Consider the following 14,055-nt stretch of genomic DNA (forward strand, 5'->3'; position numbering starts at 1 on the left):
ATATATTCAGGTTCCCCACCAGTTGGGGAACCCGAAAAACCATATGTTTTCCGGATGCAACTTCACCTTCAGGAGTTAGGCCACGGCGTATGTCGCATTTTTTGGCAAAGAGCCAATTGGGCATAGAAAGTCAAAATTTGAAACTGACCTCAAATTCGAAAAGTAAACATATATTTAGGTTCCCCACCAGTTGGGGAACCCAAAAAATCATATGTTTTCTAGATGCGACCTCTCCTTCAGGAGTTAGGCCAGGACTTATCTCGCATTTGTTGGCAAATAGCCAATTGGGCATGGAAAGTCAAAATTTGAAACTGACCTCAAATTCGAAAAGTAAACATATATTCAGGCTCCCCACTGGTTGGGGAACCCGAAAAATCATATGTTTTCCGGATGCGACCTCTCCTTCAGGAGTTAGTCCAGGACTTATCTCGCATTTGTTGGCAAATAGCCAATTGGGCATGGAAAGTCAAAATTTGAAACTGACCTCAAATTCGAAAAGTAATCATATATTCAGGTTCCCAACCAGTTGGGGAACCCGAAAAATTATGTGTTTTCCGGATGCGACCTCTCCTTCAGGAGTTAGGCCAGGCCTTATCTCGCATTTGTTGGCAAATAGCCAATTGGGCATGGAAAGTCAAAATTTGAAAGTGACCTCAAATTCGAAAAGTAAACATATATTCAGGTTCCCCACCAATTGGGGAACCTGAAAAATCGTGTTTTCCGGATGAGACCTCTCCTTCAGGAGTTAGACCACAGTGTATCTCGCATTTGTTGGTAAATAGCCAATTGAGCAAGGAAAGTCAAAATTTGAAACTGACCTCAAAATCGAAAAGTAAACATATATTCAGGTTCCCCACTAGTTGGGGAACCCAAAAAATCATATGTTTTCCGGATGCAACCTCTCCTTCATGAGTTAGGCCAGGACTTATCTCGCATTTATTGGCAAATAGCCAACAAATAGCCAATTGAGCATGGAATGTCAAATTCACAGAAAAGATGTTGAGAGTATTTAATAAAAATTCAGAAAAGAGCAACTAAGATGATCAAAGGCCTGGAAACTAAAACATACGAAGAACGGCTGCAGGAATTGGGTCTGGCTAGTCTAAAGAAAAGAAGAAAGAGGGGAGACATGATAGCAGTATTCCAGTAATTGAGGGGCTGCCACAAAGAAGAGGGAGTCACATTATTCACCAGAGGGCAGGACAAGAAACAATTAGAAACTGATCAAAGAGAGAAGCAACCTTCAGTTAAGGAGAAACTTCCTGACATTGAGGACAATCAACCAGTGAAACAGCTTGCCTCCAGAAATTGTGGGCGCTCCATCACTGGAGATTTTTAAGAAGAGGCTAGCCCAGGGGTAGGCAACCTTGGCTCTTTTATGACTCGTGGATTTCAACTCCCAGAATTCCTGAGCCACCCATGCTGGCTCAGGAATTCTGGGAGTTGAAGTCCACGAGTCATAAAAGAGCCAAGGTTGCCTACCCCTGGGCTAGACAGTCACTTGTTTGAGATGGTATAGGTTCTCCTGCTTGAGTGGGGGGCTGGACTAGAAGACTTCCAAGGTCCCTTCCAGCTCTATTCTATTCTATTTCTGTAACTTATTTCTTATTATATTTTTTATGGGAGAGACACTCTTTCTCCTGACTCCTCTGATGAGACCTGTCCAGTATCGTTGAACCTCTGGCATAGTTCCCATCTTCCTCAGAGCACATAAGCCCCACAATCATATCAAAATAGTATCTCACTGGGGGATTATTATAACTATATACATAAACATGTGAAATCACAGCTTCTACTTCTTTAGGAGGTGTTGGCCTTATGCATCAAATTCTTCCCAAGAATCTAGGAGGTTGTAATCTATCAGTATAGTATATATGCAGATCCATATACGNATGGAAATTTTGTCAATACACAGATATTCTAAGTGCTATCCAAGATTTTTTGGTACGCCACACAATGTGCCAATAACCACTGAAACCACCACACCTGGTTTATGCCATCATCTTTCAAATTCAATTTTTAGATCTTGATATCTTGTGACCTTTTCAAATTCTTTGTCTTCTTCTTCCTTGTATTGCCTCATCACCTATTCATACTTTATTCTTTTAAAGCAAACTTAAAATCTGATGTGTTATGAGCAGATTTGGATAATCTACAGAGTCATAAAGATTGGTGAAAACTTAATAATTCAAATCCAACCAAGGACCGAAGAATTATTATCAGAATAATCATCTGTTCATCTCACAGTAAGCCAAGGGTGTATTTATTTATTTATCAAATTTATTTGCCGCCCATCTCACAGCTCAGACGACACTGGATTTTAGTATTTTTATCCACTTAACGAGTAATTCCCAAAGACCTGGGATAGACAGACATGGTTGTTTGGTGCTTTTAAAGATATCGTAGCAGGATATAAATTGTTCCATGAAAAGCTGCCTTTTTACAATTTATTAATATTATGAAGCAGAGCTATAAAGGCCTTGAAAAAGCATGTTCTTTCCGCCAAACGAAAAAAATGCGGTTGAAAACATTTAGGAGAGGAGTGTAGCCGAAAACACACCCGCAACTCGTTCCTCAAGCAACGCTTCTCTTTCTTTTTATCCCTTGGCCAAAGTATTTCCGGCCGCTGTCTAAGGGCAAGGAAGCACTTCCGCTGAAATCTTGTTCCGGGGATCTAAGATGACGGAGGAGGAGATATTGTTGCGGTACGGTACGAAAGTGCGAAGTTGGATGCTCATGGCGGATTGAATAACGGCCAGCGGAACGCCCCAGAGAGGGCCTGTAGTCTCGTATCCTATGCCTCCGCCGTTTGGGTAAGTTGGATAAGTAGACTAGCCTTACTGCGTTTGGTAGAGAAGGCTTTGGGACAGGTCTTCGCTTTGGTTGCGAAGGGCATGGTTCGGCGTGTGTGTGTGTGTGGGGAGGGGGAGACGAGCTGTAGGTTAGGCCAAATCAGCGAGGTGTAGACGGGGAAGGGGCAGCCAGTCTCTCCACTGGCCAAAATCGGGAGTCGGTGACCCATGTGTCCTCCTCCCACCCCCGCCCACACTCACCATAGGCTGGGTAAACCTGGTACTGTAGTTCTTCATAGCGGGTTGTGGGACTCACCACCGAAACGGAAGTTGTCCCTATTAAGCTTTCCCGGTTTCTTCTAACTATTCTGTTTGACTTTTCCTGATGCTTTAATGATTACGACACCAAAGCAGATAGTTCTTCCCTTTCCTTATAGGCAACAAAAGCAATCTTGCTTTCGGCATATAATTTAGGGAAGGTAATCCGAATCTAAGATGGTAATCAGTAGAATACAAGTTTGACAATACTGATTTGAAATATGTTGGCTTTTTTTCTTTTCTTGCCTTTCTAAATTAGCTTTTATTAGTGTTGAACAGATGAGTTACTTCCCAATGCTCAACTGAAGAGGTGACCATATAACATATTCCTGAATTACACATTCTCTCTATATTTTTTAAAGTTTTGGTATAAACATCTTAAGCATTGCTGGAGGAACCATGGACTTTTCTCTGGTTCTTTTCTCTCCCATATTGCAGGTTTTTAAAATATCTGAACTTGTCTTGTGCAAAGATTTGCACATACATGGTCTTTTAACTGCTATTAACAGGGAATGAAAATTAATTGCTTAAAGAAGTTGAGTGGATTATAATACTTGCCTCATTGTTTGGCCTTTGTAGGTGACCTGACATTCCTTAAAACCTCCTCCTTCCTCCCTCCCCAGCCCAATTGAGTTGGATACAGAACAGTAAACATCTGTGCAGGATTTGAGATTTGCTATAGTTAGGAAGATGATTTGAATATAAGACATATTTGCAGATATTTATATTTAATAATGTTGAGCTGTTATATCTCTACAGCAGCTTCCTTAGTGTTTTTGCCTTTGATTTTGTAGTTCTACTTCCCCAGCAATGCACATGAAGCTTTCATCTCAACCTGTCAAAGAGGACATAGTCTCCATTAGTCTCAGTTGTTAAATGAATTCCGTGTCACCCACCTCAGTGCAGTACTTAAGCCAGGAAGAGTTGCACCATTCAGATGGAAGGCAGTTTTTTAATCCCCGAGCCAGCAGCCAGGGAGGGAGCTATCCAGGGTTTTTCTCCAGAAGTGCCACCTGCAGCCAGTATAGCGAACCTGATGAAGTGGACAAGATCAAGAGCAAGCTCCTCTCTACCTGGAACAATATGAAATATGGTAAGTTCAGATTATAGAAACTGCATGGGAATGGGCAGATCTTATCACTGTTCAGTAGTCCCCAAAGTAAACCTTGATCTTGAGAAATACAGATTTTAAAAAAATCTAACAGCTGTAAAGTACTTCATCAGCTGGGCGTCCTACATATTTCTCCTTTTCTCTTTTATGCCCTTGGAATTTTCAGTGAAATTCTCAATATATTTTGTGATTTAAAATCAGGAGACCTGTGTTTTCTTAAGTTTCACACATAAAATTAATTCATTTGTCTTTCAAGATATATTTAAGTTCCTACTTCCTTTAGAGGCCTAATTGTTAGCCTTTAAAAATGTAGGTTTACAATTTAGTTATCTACAAAGATATCTGTCTCTAAAGATTTGTAAAAAAACCAAACTATTGTAGCCGTTGTGTTCTGTAATCTCTCTGAAACTATTCAAAATTAGATAGATTTTTCAGAGTTTGAATTTTTAAAAGAAAAAAATATTTAAGCCTGTCATTCTACTCTACTACTTTGATGTCCATGAAACCCAGAAACCTGGTCTGAAAATTTCAGTCTACCATTTCTCTGACACTGCCTGACATGATTATTGTAGTACCCCCAATGAAGCAAAAAAAATCAAAGTTGCCAACTGTAAACTATTGATGTTCACAACAACGCTAAGCAATAAACCATGATTTCTAAGGCACATGACTGAGCCCTCACCATGTCCTGACACAAAATAAAAACACTTTATTTTAATGAGAAGTGTAATTGCAGATTACAAGAACGATTTGTATTTGTATTTTTACAAGTAGTTTTGTGAATAAATCTGAATAGGTTGGAGAAAATTATTTGTTTAGGAGAATAAATTCTGTTCCTATTTTTCAGTTCCTATTTTTCCACATCAGCTATGGTAGTGAAGCTGACTTTTTTTGTAACCTTTAGCTGATAGGACATACTGCCCACTGTTATTTTCTTGAAGATAATTTTTGATGAAGAGTTTGTGGTCTGAGTTAGTGAAATAACCCACTAGCGAGTGAATGAAATACATTCATTGATATGTGTATAGATGTATATGTATTTCATTTGGCCTTCCATATACTACTGAATGACAGATGAGGGAATAGAAGGGGAACTCATAAAATTTGCGGATGACACTAAACTGGCAGGAAAAGCCAACACCCCAGAAGACAAGCTCAGGATCCAAAAAGATCTTGACACACTTGAACAATGGGCCCTATCCAACAAAATGAATTTTAATGTGGAAAAAAGCAAAGTTTTACATTTAGGCAGGAAAAATCAAAGGTATAAGTACAGATTAGGCGAGATATGGCTCAAAAACAGTAACTATGAGAGGGACCTTGGAGTCCTAGAGGACAATCACTTGACTATGAGCCAGCAGTGTGCAGCAGTAGCCAAAAAAGCTAATACAATTCTGGGTTGTATAAACAGGCATAGAATCAAGATCATGAAAAGTATTAGTACCACTTTATAAAACCCTAGTAAGACCACACCTGGAATACTGCAAACAGTTTTCATCACCATAGTACAAAAGATATGTTGAGACTTTGGAAAAAGTTCAGAGAAGAGCAACTATGATCAAAGGCCTGAAGACTAAAGCACATGAAGAATGGCTGCAGGACTTGGGTTTGGCTAGTCTAAAGAAAAGAAGAAATAGGGGTGACATTATAGCAGTATTCCAGTATTTGAGGGGATGCCACAAAGAAGAGGGCATCAAACTATTCTCCAAAGCACCAGAGAGCAGGACAAGAAACAGTGGTTGGAAACTGACCAAAGAGAGAAGCAACCTGGAATTAAGGAGAAACTTCCTAACAGTGAGGACAATTAATCAGTGGAACAGCTTGCCTTCGGAAATTGTGGAGGTTTTCTCACTGGAGGTTTTCAAGAAAAGACTAGACAGACTCATGTCTGAAATGGTATAGGTTCTCATGCTTGAGCAGGGGGCTTGACTAGAAGACCTCCAAGGTCCCTTCCAGCTCTATTCTATTGTATTCTATTTATCTGAGAGAGAGGATGGATGGATGGATCTTTGCCTTTAAAAATCTGAGATTGCCAACATTCCCTACATTGTACATTTTATGTATTCTATTATAATGTATTGCTTTTTAAGAAACTGTTACTTCTTAATCTGCCATTCTTGTACCTGCTGATATCATTGTGATTTAGATCCTCACTGGCTCAAGGTTGACTCAGCCTTTCAGCCTTCTGAGGTTCATAAAATAATGACCCAAATTGTTGGGGGCAATATGCGGACATTATAAACCACCTGGAGAGTGCGGTAAAGCACTATGGAGCAGTATATAAGTTTAAGGGCTATTGCTATTGCATTTGGTCTTTCCTCCAGGAGCTCATGGTGACATACAGTATATATAATTTTCTCCTCCCATTTTCCCTCAATTAAAACCCTGTAAAATAGGTTGGACTATTCCAATATAATCCAGGCAGTTCGCCATTCTATGACTGAGGATGGACTTCAATTTGGCCTTTGTAGATGACGTAAAAATGGCCTTAAAGGACAGGAGAAGAGTCACTAGTAAGGCAATGCTGAGATAAGCAGGGCTTGAGCCCAGGCCAAGAAACTAAGTTGAAAAAAGTCTCAGAAAAGAATTTCCCAAATTCACATGAAGATAAAGGGAGGGAGAAGAAAGCACATTCAGAGTTTCAAGATTCTGTTACTACAACTTTATGATAAATACTGTCCTAACTTATATGGCATTGGTTTCATACTCTGATCCACCTTGTAGGGTTCACTGTTTCCCTGCTCAGGTGCAGAACTTTCATCCTTCTACTAGTAATGTTTCCCTCCCTATGTGTTTTTAAAGCTATGGGAGAATTCTTAACAGAATAGCGGAATATTGGAAGGGACGTTGGAGATCTTCTAGTCCAACCCCTGCTCAAGGAGAGGCTATATCATTTCAGATAAGTTGCTTTTTAGACTCTTCTTAAAAGCCTCTGGTGATGGCGCACCCACAACTTCTAAAGGCAAGCCGTTCCCTGGTTTATTGTTCTCAGTGTCAGGAAATTGCTGTCAGGAAATTTCTTAGTTCTAGGTTGTTTCTTTCCTTGATTAATTTCCATCCATTGCTTCTTGTCTTGCCTTCTGGTGCTCTGGAAAATAGGTTGAACTCCCCTCTTTGTGGCAGCCCCTCAAATATTGGAACATCACTATCATGTTGCTGCTAGTGCTTCTTTTTACTAGGCTAGAAATACTCAATTCCTGCAACAATTCTTCATATGTTTTAGCCTCCATCCCCTAATCATCTTTGTTACTCTTCTCTGCACTCTTTCCAGTATCAACATATTTTTTATATTGTAGTGGCCAAAACTGGATGCAGTATTCCAAATGTGGACTTATAAAGGCCTTATAAAGTGGCACTAACACTTATGTGATTTTGATTCTATCCCTCTAATAATGCAGCCTAGAGTTGCATTGTCCTTTTTGGTGAGTACAGCACACTGTTGGCTCATATTTAAGTGATTGTCCACTAGGATTCCAAGATCCCTCTCAAAGGTACTACTATTGAGTGAAGCTTCACCTAATCTGTAACTATGGATCTGGTTTTTCTTGCATAAGTGTAAAAGCTTACTTTTCTCACCATTGAATTTTATTTTGTTGGATAGGGCACAGTGTTCAAGTCTGTCGAGATCCATCTGGATCATAAGCCTATTTTCTGGGATGTTGGCTATTCCTGCCAGCTTAGTGTTGACAGCAAATTTGATGAGTTCCCCTTCTATTCCCTTATCTTAATCATTTATGAAGATACTGAAGAGTACTGAGACTGAAACAGAACTTTGGGATACCCCACTGTTTACTTCTTCCATGTACATGTAGTAATATTAAGGACTACACATTGAGTGCAGCTTGTCAGCCAATTATGAATTCATCTGATGGTGATACTGTCTATTCCACATTGTTCTACCTTATCAAGAAGTAGTCTGTGGTCTGTTTTGTCAAATGCCTTATTGAAATCCAATTATATTATTGTCCACAGTATTTTGCTCGTTCAGTAATTTAGTCACGTAGCCAAAGAATGAAATAAGATTTGTTGGCATGATCTCTTTTTGGCAAACCCGTGTTGGCTTGTGTTATAATTTTGCTTGTTTCTTGGTGTTCACAGATCTGTTCTTTGTGCAACCATGTTTTTTTTCTTCATTTTCTTTTTCGGTGGTATTAAGGTGCACTGGGCTTTTATAATCATATTTTTCAGAGTTTCCCAAGCTTTTTGAATTTACTTCTCCTTTAAGATCCTTCCCAATCGCTTTCTAAATTTGTTGGAATCAGCTGTTTTAAAGTCTAAGTCACTGGTTTGGTTATGTTCTATTGCAAGGATCCCCAACCCCGGTCTGTGGACCAGTACCGGCATGCCAGCAACCGGTCCACACAAACAAGCAAAGCCCCATCCGCGAGATGCAGGCAGCACACAAAACCATGCCCCCTCCGGTCTGCGTAAAAACGGAACCCGTCCCTGGTGCTCATAAGGTTGGGGACCTCTGCTCTATTGCTTATGCCTACATTATATTGAATTCCAATATGACGTGGTCACTCTTGCCCAAAGTTCCGGCAGCTTCAACCCCCGCTATCCCTACTTCTCTGTTAGTAAGAATGAGGTCCAGTATAGCTGTCCGTCTAGTTCCCTCCTCTACCTTTTGGGTGACAAAGTTGTTTGCTAGGTTGATCAGTAAGCTGTTCGACCTCTCACTTATTGCAGAGTTGGTCCTCCAGTTGATGTCGGGATAGTTAAAATCCCCCATTACTGTTGTGTGTTTTCTACATACATTTGTTAACTGGTTAGCAAACAGTTCATCTATTTCTTCTGCTTGGTTTGCTGGCCTGTAGTATACACCTATAGTAATGTCATTCTTTTTTTCTTTTATGTTGATCGATATGCATGCTAGCAGGCTTTTGTTCTTGGTTTTATGCATTTCTGTAGAGGTGTAGAGATTTTTTTTTTACATATAATCCAGTTGTGAGTTTCATCCAATCAAGTTTTGGTAATGGCAACTATATCACACCTACCTCGTGTACTAGTACTTTGAGTTCACCCTCTTTGTTGCCTAAAATTTGAGCATTAGTGTATAGGCATTTAATTTCTTTCTTTGCTGACCCTGGGCATGCTTCCTATATCTTCTATTTTGCATTTGAGTTTTTCTTCCTTCCCATCACTCTCTACCTCCTTGTTGATTGGTTGTCCAATTGTCTTTTGCTAGTAATTAGGTTCTAAAGATGCTAAAGATTTATGATGCGCTTGATTGGAAAGGGACCTATGAATTTGGGTCCTAACTTCTTGAAAGGTTGCAGGGATTGCAGAAACCTAGTGGATAAATAGACTTTGTCCCCAATGTGAAAAGGTTTGGGTTCCCTTCTGTTTTTATCTGCTTAAGCTTTATAAGCATCCCTGGCTTTGTCTAGAGCAGTGATGGCGAACCTTTTAGAGACCGAGTGCCCAAACTGCAACCCAAAACCCACTTATGCATCGTTGGGTGCCGGGTGGGTATGGCCCATTGGGTGGGTGTGGCCAATTGGGTGGGTGTGGCCCATTGAGTGGGCACAGCTGCAGTGGTAACGGCAGACTGGGTGGGACTAAAAAGTTCAATCAATCAATTCCAACTTTGCAAGATCATTTTTTTCCCCACGAGAAATTGAAATTGATTGATTGAACCTTTTTTTTTTTTGCACACGGCAGTGGAGGCCTAAAGCGAAAAGGTTTTATAAAACCCAACTGAAGGCCTAGGACTGGGGCGACAGCGAGCGTGCCCACAGAGAGGGCTCTGAGTGCCACCTCTGGCACCCGTGCCATAGGTTCACCACCACTGGTCTAGAGCTTTTCTGACTATTTGTCAGGTATTTTGCAACTGATTCATCCATTCCTTAAGGGAAGGGATAGTGGGCTCACTGGTTGGTAATTCAGGCATAGGGTTGAACACCTGCACTGTGGTAACTTGAAAGGGGGTGTATCCTGTGCTGGAGTGAACAGCATTGTTAAATGCCACTTCAGCAAAGGGCAAGAGATCAGTCCAATTGTCCTGCTGGTAATTGATGAAGCATCTAAGGTACTGCTCCAGAACTGAGTTCATTCATTCTGTCCCCCCATTCGTTTGAGGATGATGACTAGAACTCAAGCCTTGTTCTGTGCCCAATAGGTCCAAAAAGCCTTCCAGAACTTTGAAGTAAATTGTACACCCCTGTCTGAAATTATGTGCTGAGGGGCTCCATACAACTGATAAATACGTTGGAGGAACATTTTAGCTAAGTCTTTAGCAGTTGGGATCTTTTGACATGGAATGAAATGGACTTGCTTGAAGAATAAGTCAGTTATGACCCAGTTAACTGTATTTCCTGAACTCTTTGGCAATTCCACAATAAAGTCCATAGAAATCTCTCTCCAGGGTGCTGAAAGGCTTGCTACAGGCTGCAAAAGACCAGGGATTTTCCTTTGCCTTCGCTTTGCTGCAGCCCAAATAGGGCAGCTGGCCACATAATTTTCAATGTCTTTTTTCAGCGATGGCCATTAGAATTGCCTTTTTATTAGGTGTAGGGTCTTCACAAATCTGAAGTGCCCTGCAAGTTTTGAATCATGGGAAACTTGCATAGTTTTTAATCTTTGCATGGCAGGACATAGAGTTTTTCTCCCACCCACGCTAGTCCATCCTGCATTGAGCAGAGATTTTTATGCTTTGAAAACCACTCATCTTTCTCAAGCTTGTTTGAACACGGTTGAGGCAACATTGTCCAGTGGTGTGGGGCATCTCTTCTGTGATGTGACGATTGGGGCCACTAGTTGCTGTGCTGCTAATAAAGGCTTCACTGCATCAGCTTTGGAGCTGTTGTACTTTGGAGCTGTTTAACATCCTGGACAGGGCATCAGCTAGGAAGTTCTTCCCCCCGGCAAGTAGTGGAGACTGAAATTGAATAAGTGGAAGTGTTGGGCCCACTGGGCTTGTTTAGGTGACAGCTTCCTGGGCGTTCTGAAAGCTTCTAGGTTTTTATGGTCAGTCCATACTTGGAAGGGGATTTTGCTTCCTTCCAAGAAGTGCCTCCAGGTAAGGAGGGCCCAGCGCACTACATAAGCTTCCTTCTCCCAAACTGCTCAACGCTGTTCGGTTTCTAATAATTTTTTGGAGGTGTAGACACATGGTTGTAGTTGGCCTTTCTCATTTTCTTGGAGCAACACTGCTCCCACAGCTACATTGCTGGCATCACCTTGAATTACAAATCCCTTTTCTGGATCCGGGTGTTTTAAAATTGGTTTCGCTGAGAAAAGCCTTTTTAGCTTTTCAAACGCCGCTTGGCACTCCATTGTCCATTTTAGAGACTGGCTGGGTTTTGGCTTATCCATCCCTTTTGTTTTTAACAGGTTTGTGATAGGTAAGGCAATCTGGGCGAAAGAAGGGATGAATTGCCAGTAGAAATTCGTAAACCCCAAGAGGTTCTGTAGTTGCTTTCTGGTACAGGGAGCCGCCCATTCCAGAACTGCGTGTACTTTCTCTGGGTCCGTCTCCACCCATTCATGTGAGATCCGGTAGCCTGGGTAGTCAGTTGGCGTGATGGTCATTATCATAATAACGAGTCATTATCATAGTCATTTTCTGGTGCCCCCAGTTCATCTGGTGGGGTTGGAGTTCCACTTCTTGGCTTTGGGGTTGAATGGAATCCACAACCTCTGTGCTCCTCAGGGCCATGTCTTTCTGGTGTTGGGTGGGCTTGGTCAGTTTCTCTCCAGGCTGTCGTTTGCCTCTCTTGGTCAGAGTTTTGCTGCGGCAGTCTACGGTGTGATGACCTTCCTTGCCACACTTAAAACAGGATGTTGAGCATGAGGTTGCAGCTGAGGCTTTAGCTGCTTCTCTTTTCTTCTCCGCTGGGGACCGTTTCCACTCTGCCAGAGCAGTATGGGTTGCGGTTCTGGTCGATTTCTACCTCCTCAGCTAGGAGGCACCAATCATGCAATTGTACTGGGGCATCCCTGGCCACATATGCATTGTACAGGTCATCATTCAGTCCATCCTGGAAACAGCTGATCAAGATGTCTTCAGGCCAGTTGAGGCGGCATGCCAGGTCCCTGAATTCTTTCATATACTCATCTACTGGCTGGTGTACTTGCCTCACAAGCTTTATGCGATCCTGTGCTTTTCGATCAGCTAGGTCTGCAACCTTAAACATTCAAAGAGCCACTTGGACCCGTTTCCCAGAGAAAACACTGGGAGCTGCAAAACTTGTGCGTGTGCGCGCGCAAGGGGAAAAGCTTAATTGAAGAGTTTAATTAAAAAGAAATAGAGGCTGCTGTGCATGAGTTCTCTCTCTCTCTTTCCTCTCCCTCTCTCCTCTCCCTCTCTTTCTCTTCCTCTCTCTCTTTCTCTCTTTCCCCCCCTTCTCTCTCTCTCCGATCTTCTGTTCACCTGGCAAGCTAGCTTCAAGCTATTCTGCAACAAGCTGACACACATTCTTATTGAGCTGGCTCTCTCCTGCCCTTCCTGCTTCCTGCTTCCTGCAGAGACACAGCCAAGGCAGGAGCCCTGCTCAATAAGCTTGTCAGCTTGTCGGAGAACAGCGTGAGAGAGAGAGAGAGAGAAAAAAACAACTCTCTTTTTTACACACACACACACACACACACACACACACAGAGAGAGAGAGAGAGAGAGAGAAGGGAAGTGCAAATGCCTCTCTCTGTCTCTGTCTCTCTCTCTCTGCAAATGGCAGAGGAGGCTGGGAGCCGCAGGAAAAGGCTCAAAGAGCCGCATGTGGCTCCGGAGCTGCGGGTTGCCGACCCGTGAGCTAGGCAGTCCTCAAACCTCCATCTCAAGGCTATCATGAAACGGTTAAAGTTTTGGAGTTTCGGTGCATTGCAGTTGTGCAGAGTAACCATCTACCAAGCTGCGGTTCCTTCTAGGGCTAGGGTGATGACCCTGACTCTGGCTTCCTCACTGGAGAGGGTTCTCCCATATGTTTGCATGTAGGTGAATACATGAGCCAGGAACAAACCCAGTTACTGGGGGTCCCCGTCGAATTTCACCTTGAGGGGAACCAACTTCGGTTCTTCTGGTGGGGCTCTCTCTTTGTGGATTGGTGGAGTGTTCTCCAGCATGAGGAATGGATAATCCACATGATTGGGTTTCTTGAAGTCCCTTGTACCCAATAAGACTAAGTCTGAGATGGCCACGCCTCTTGCCTGGTTGCACATGCCCAGTTCCGACTTAGTCTTCTACCCAGACAAGGTGTGTTGGTTCTTCTCTCCAGACTCAGGTTTTATTAAAGTATTTTCCCTATCAGTAGATTATCTCTCCCTTCTCCCTTAAATCCCTCACTGTTTGTTTCTTCATTTCCCCCCCCCCATCCCTCTGGTTCTTTCTCCCGTTGTTTAATTTTGAGATTTGTGTTCCTTTTCCCTTGGCAGGGTGTTAAGGGATTGGAGGGGTTTTGTTTTCATTTTAGTGGATCCCTGCTTTGTTTTTTCTTTTTGTTGTGGCCTTCGGAGCTTGGGGGTTGTGGAGTCTTTTCTCCGCTCGCCCCAGCTGATCGGCGATTCTCCGCGGAGGCTTGGGTGACGGCAAACTCAGCCGAAAGGGAGTTTTTCGTTGGGTGGCTTTTCTCTGCTGCCGTAAAACTCTATTTGGGAGCGCGATCGCTTTGGGGGAACGCAGGACTGACGCGGAAGCCCCAAAACTGCAGCGGATCGCCCTAACCTTTTTTTTTTTATTGAAAGTTTTATAAAATGTTACAATATAAATCCTCCCTGCCCCCAAACCCAACCCTCCATCCCTCCCCCCCCTCCTTCCCAGAGCCAATCACAGGATTAACAATAAAATAATCATGATCTAACTAATATTAATCAACTATTAATCTAACAAATCTATAACTT

General features: G+C 42.3%; 1 protein-coding gene across 1 annotated transcript in view; it reads left to right on the forward strand.

The window, feature by feature from the left end:
- The first annotated feature begins 3,835 nt into the window (after positions 1–3,835).
- Positions 3,836–14,055, forward strand: part of ATG4D (autophagy related 4D cysteine peptidase) — a 53,894-nt gene continuing 43,674 nt past the window's right edge. Inside the window, exon 1 of the mRNA XM_015820638.1 lies at positions 3,836–4,203. Within this exon, the coding sequence (XP_015676124.1) occupies positions 3,987–4,203 (217 nt within the window). The 5' untranslated portion in view covers positions 3,836–3,986. The remainder of the gene's footprint in view (positions 4,204–14,055) is intronic.

The sequence above is a fragment of the Protobothrops mucrosquamatus genome, unplaced genomic scaffold (genome assembly GCF_001527695.2).
Source record: "Protobothrops mucrosquamatus isolate PMUCROS unplaced genomic scaffold, P.Mucros_1.0 scaffold1154, whole genome shotgun sequence".
Taxonomy (NCBI): domain Eukaryota; kingdom Metazoa; phylum Chordata; class Lepidosauria; order Squamata; family Viperidae; genus Protobothrops; species Protobothrops mucrosquamatus.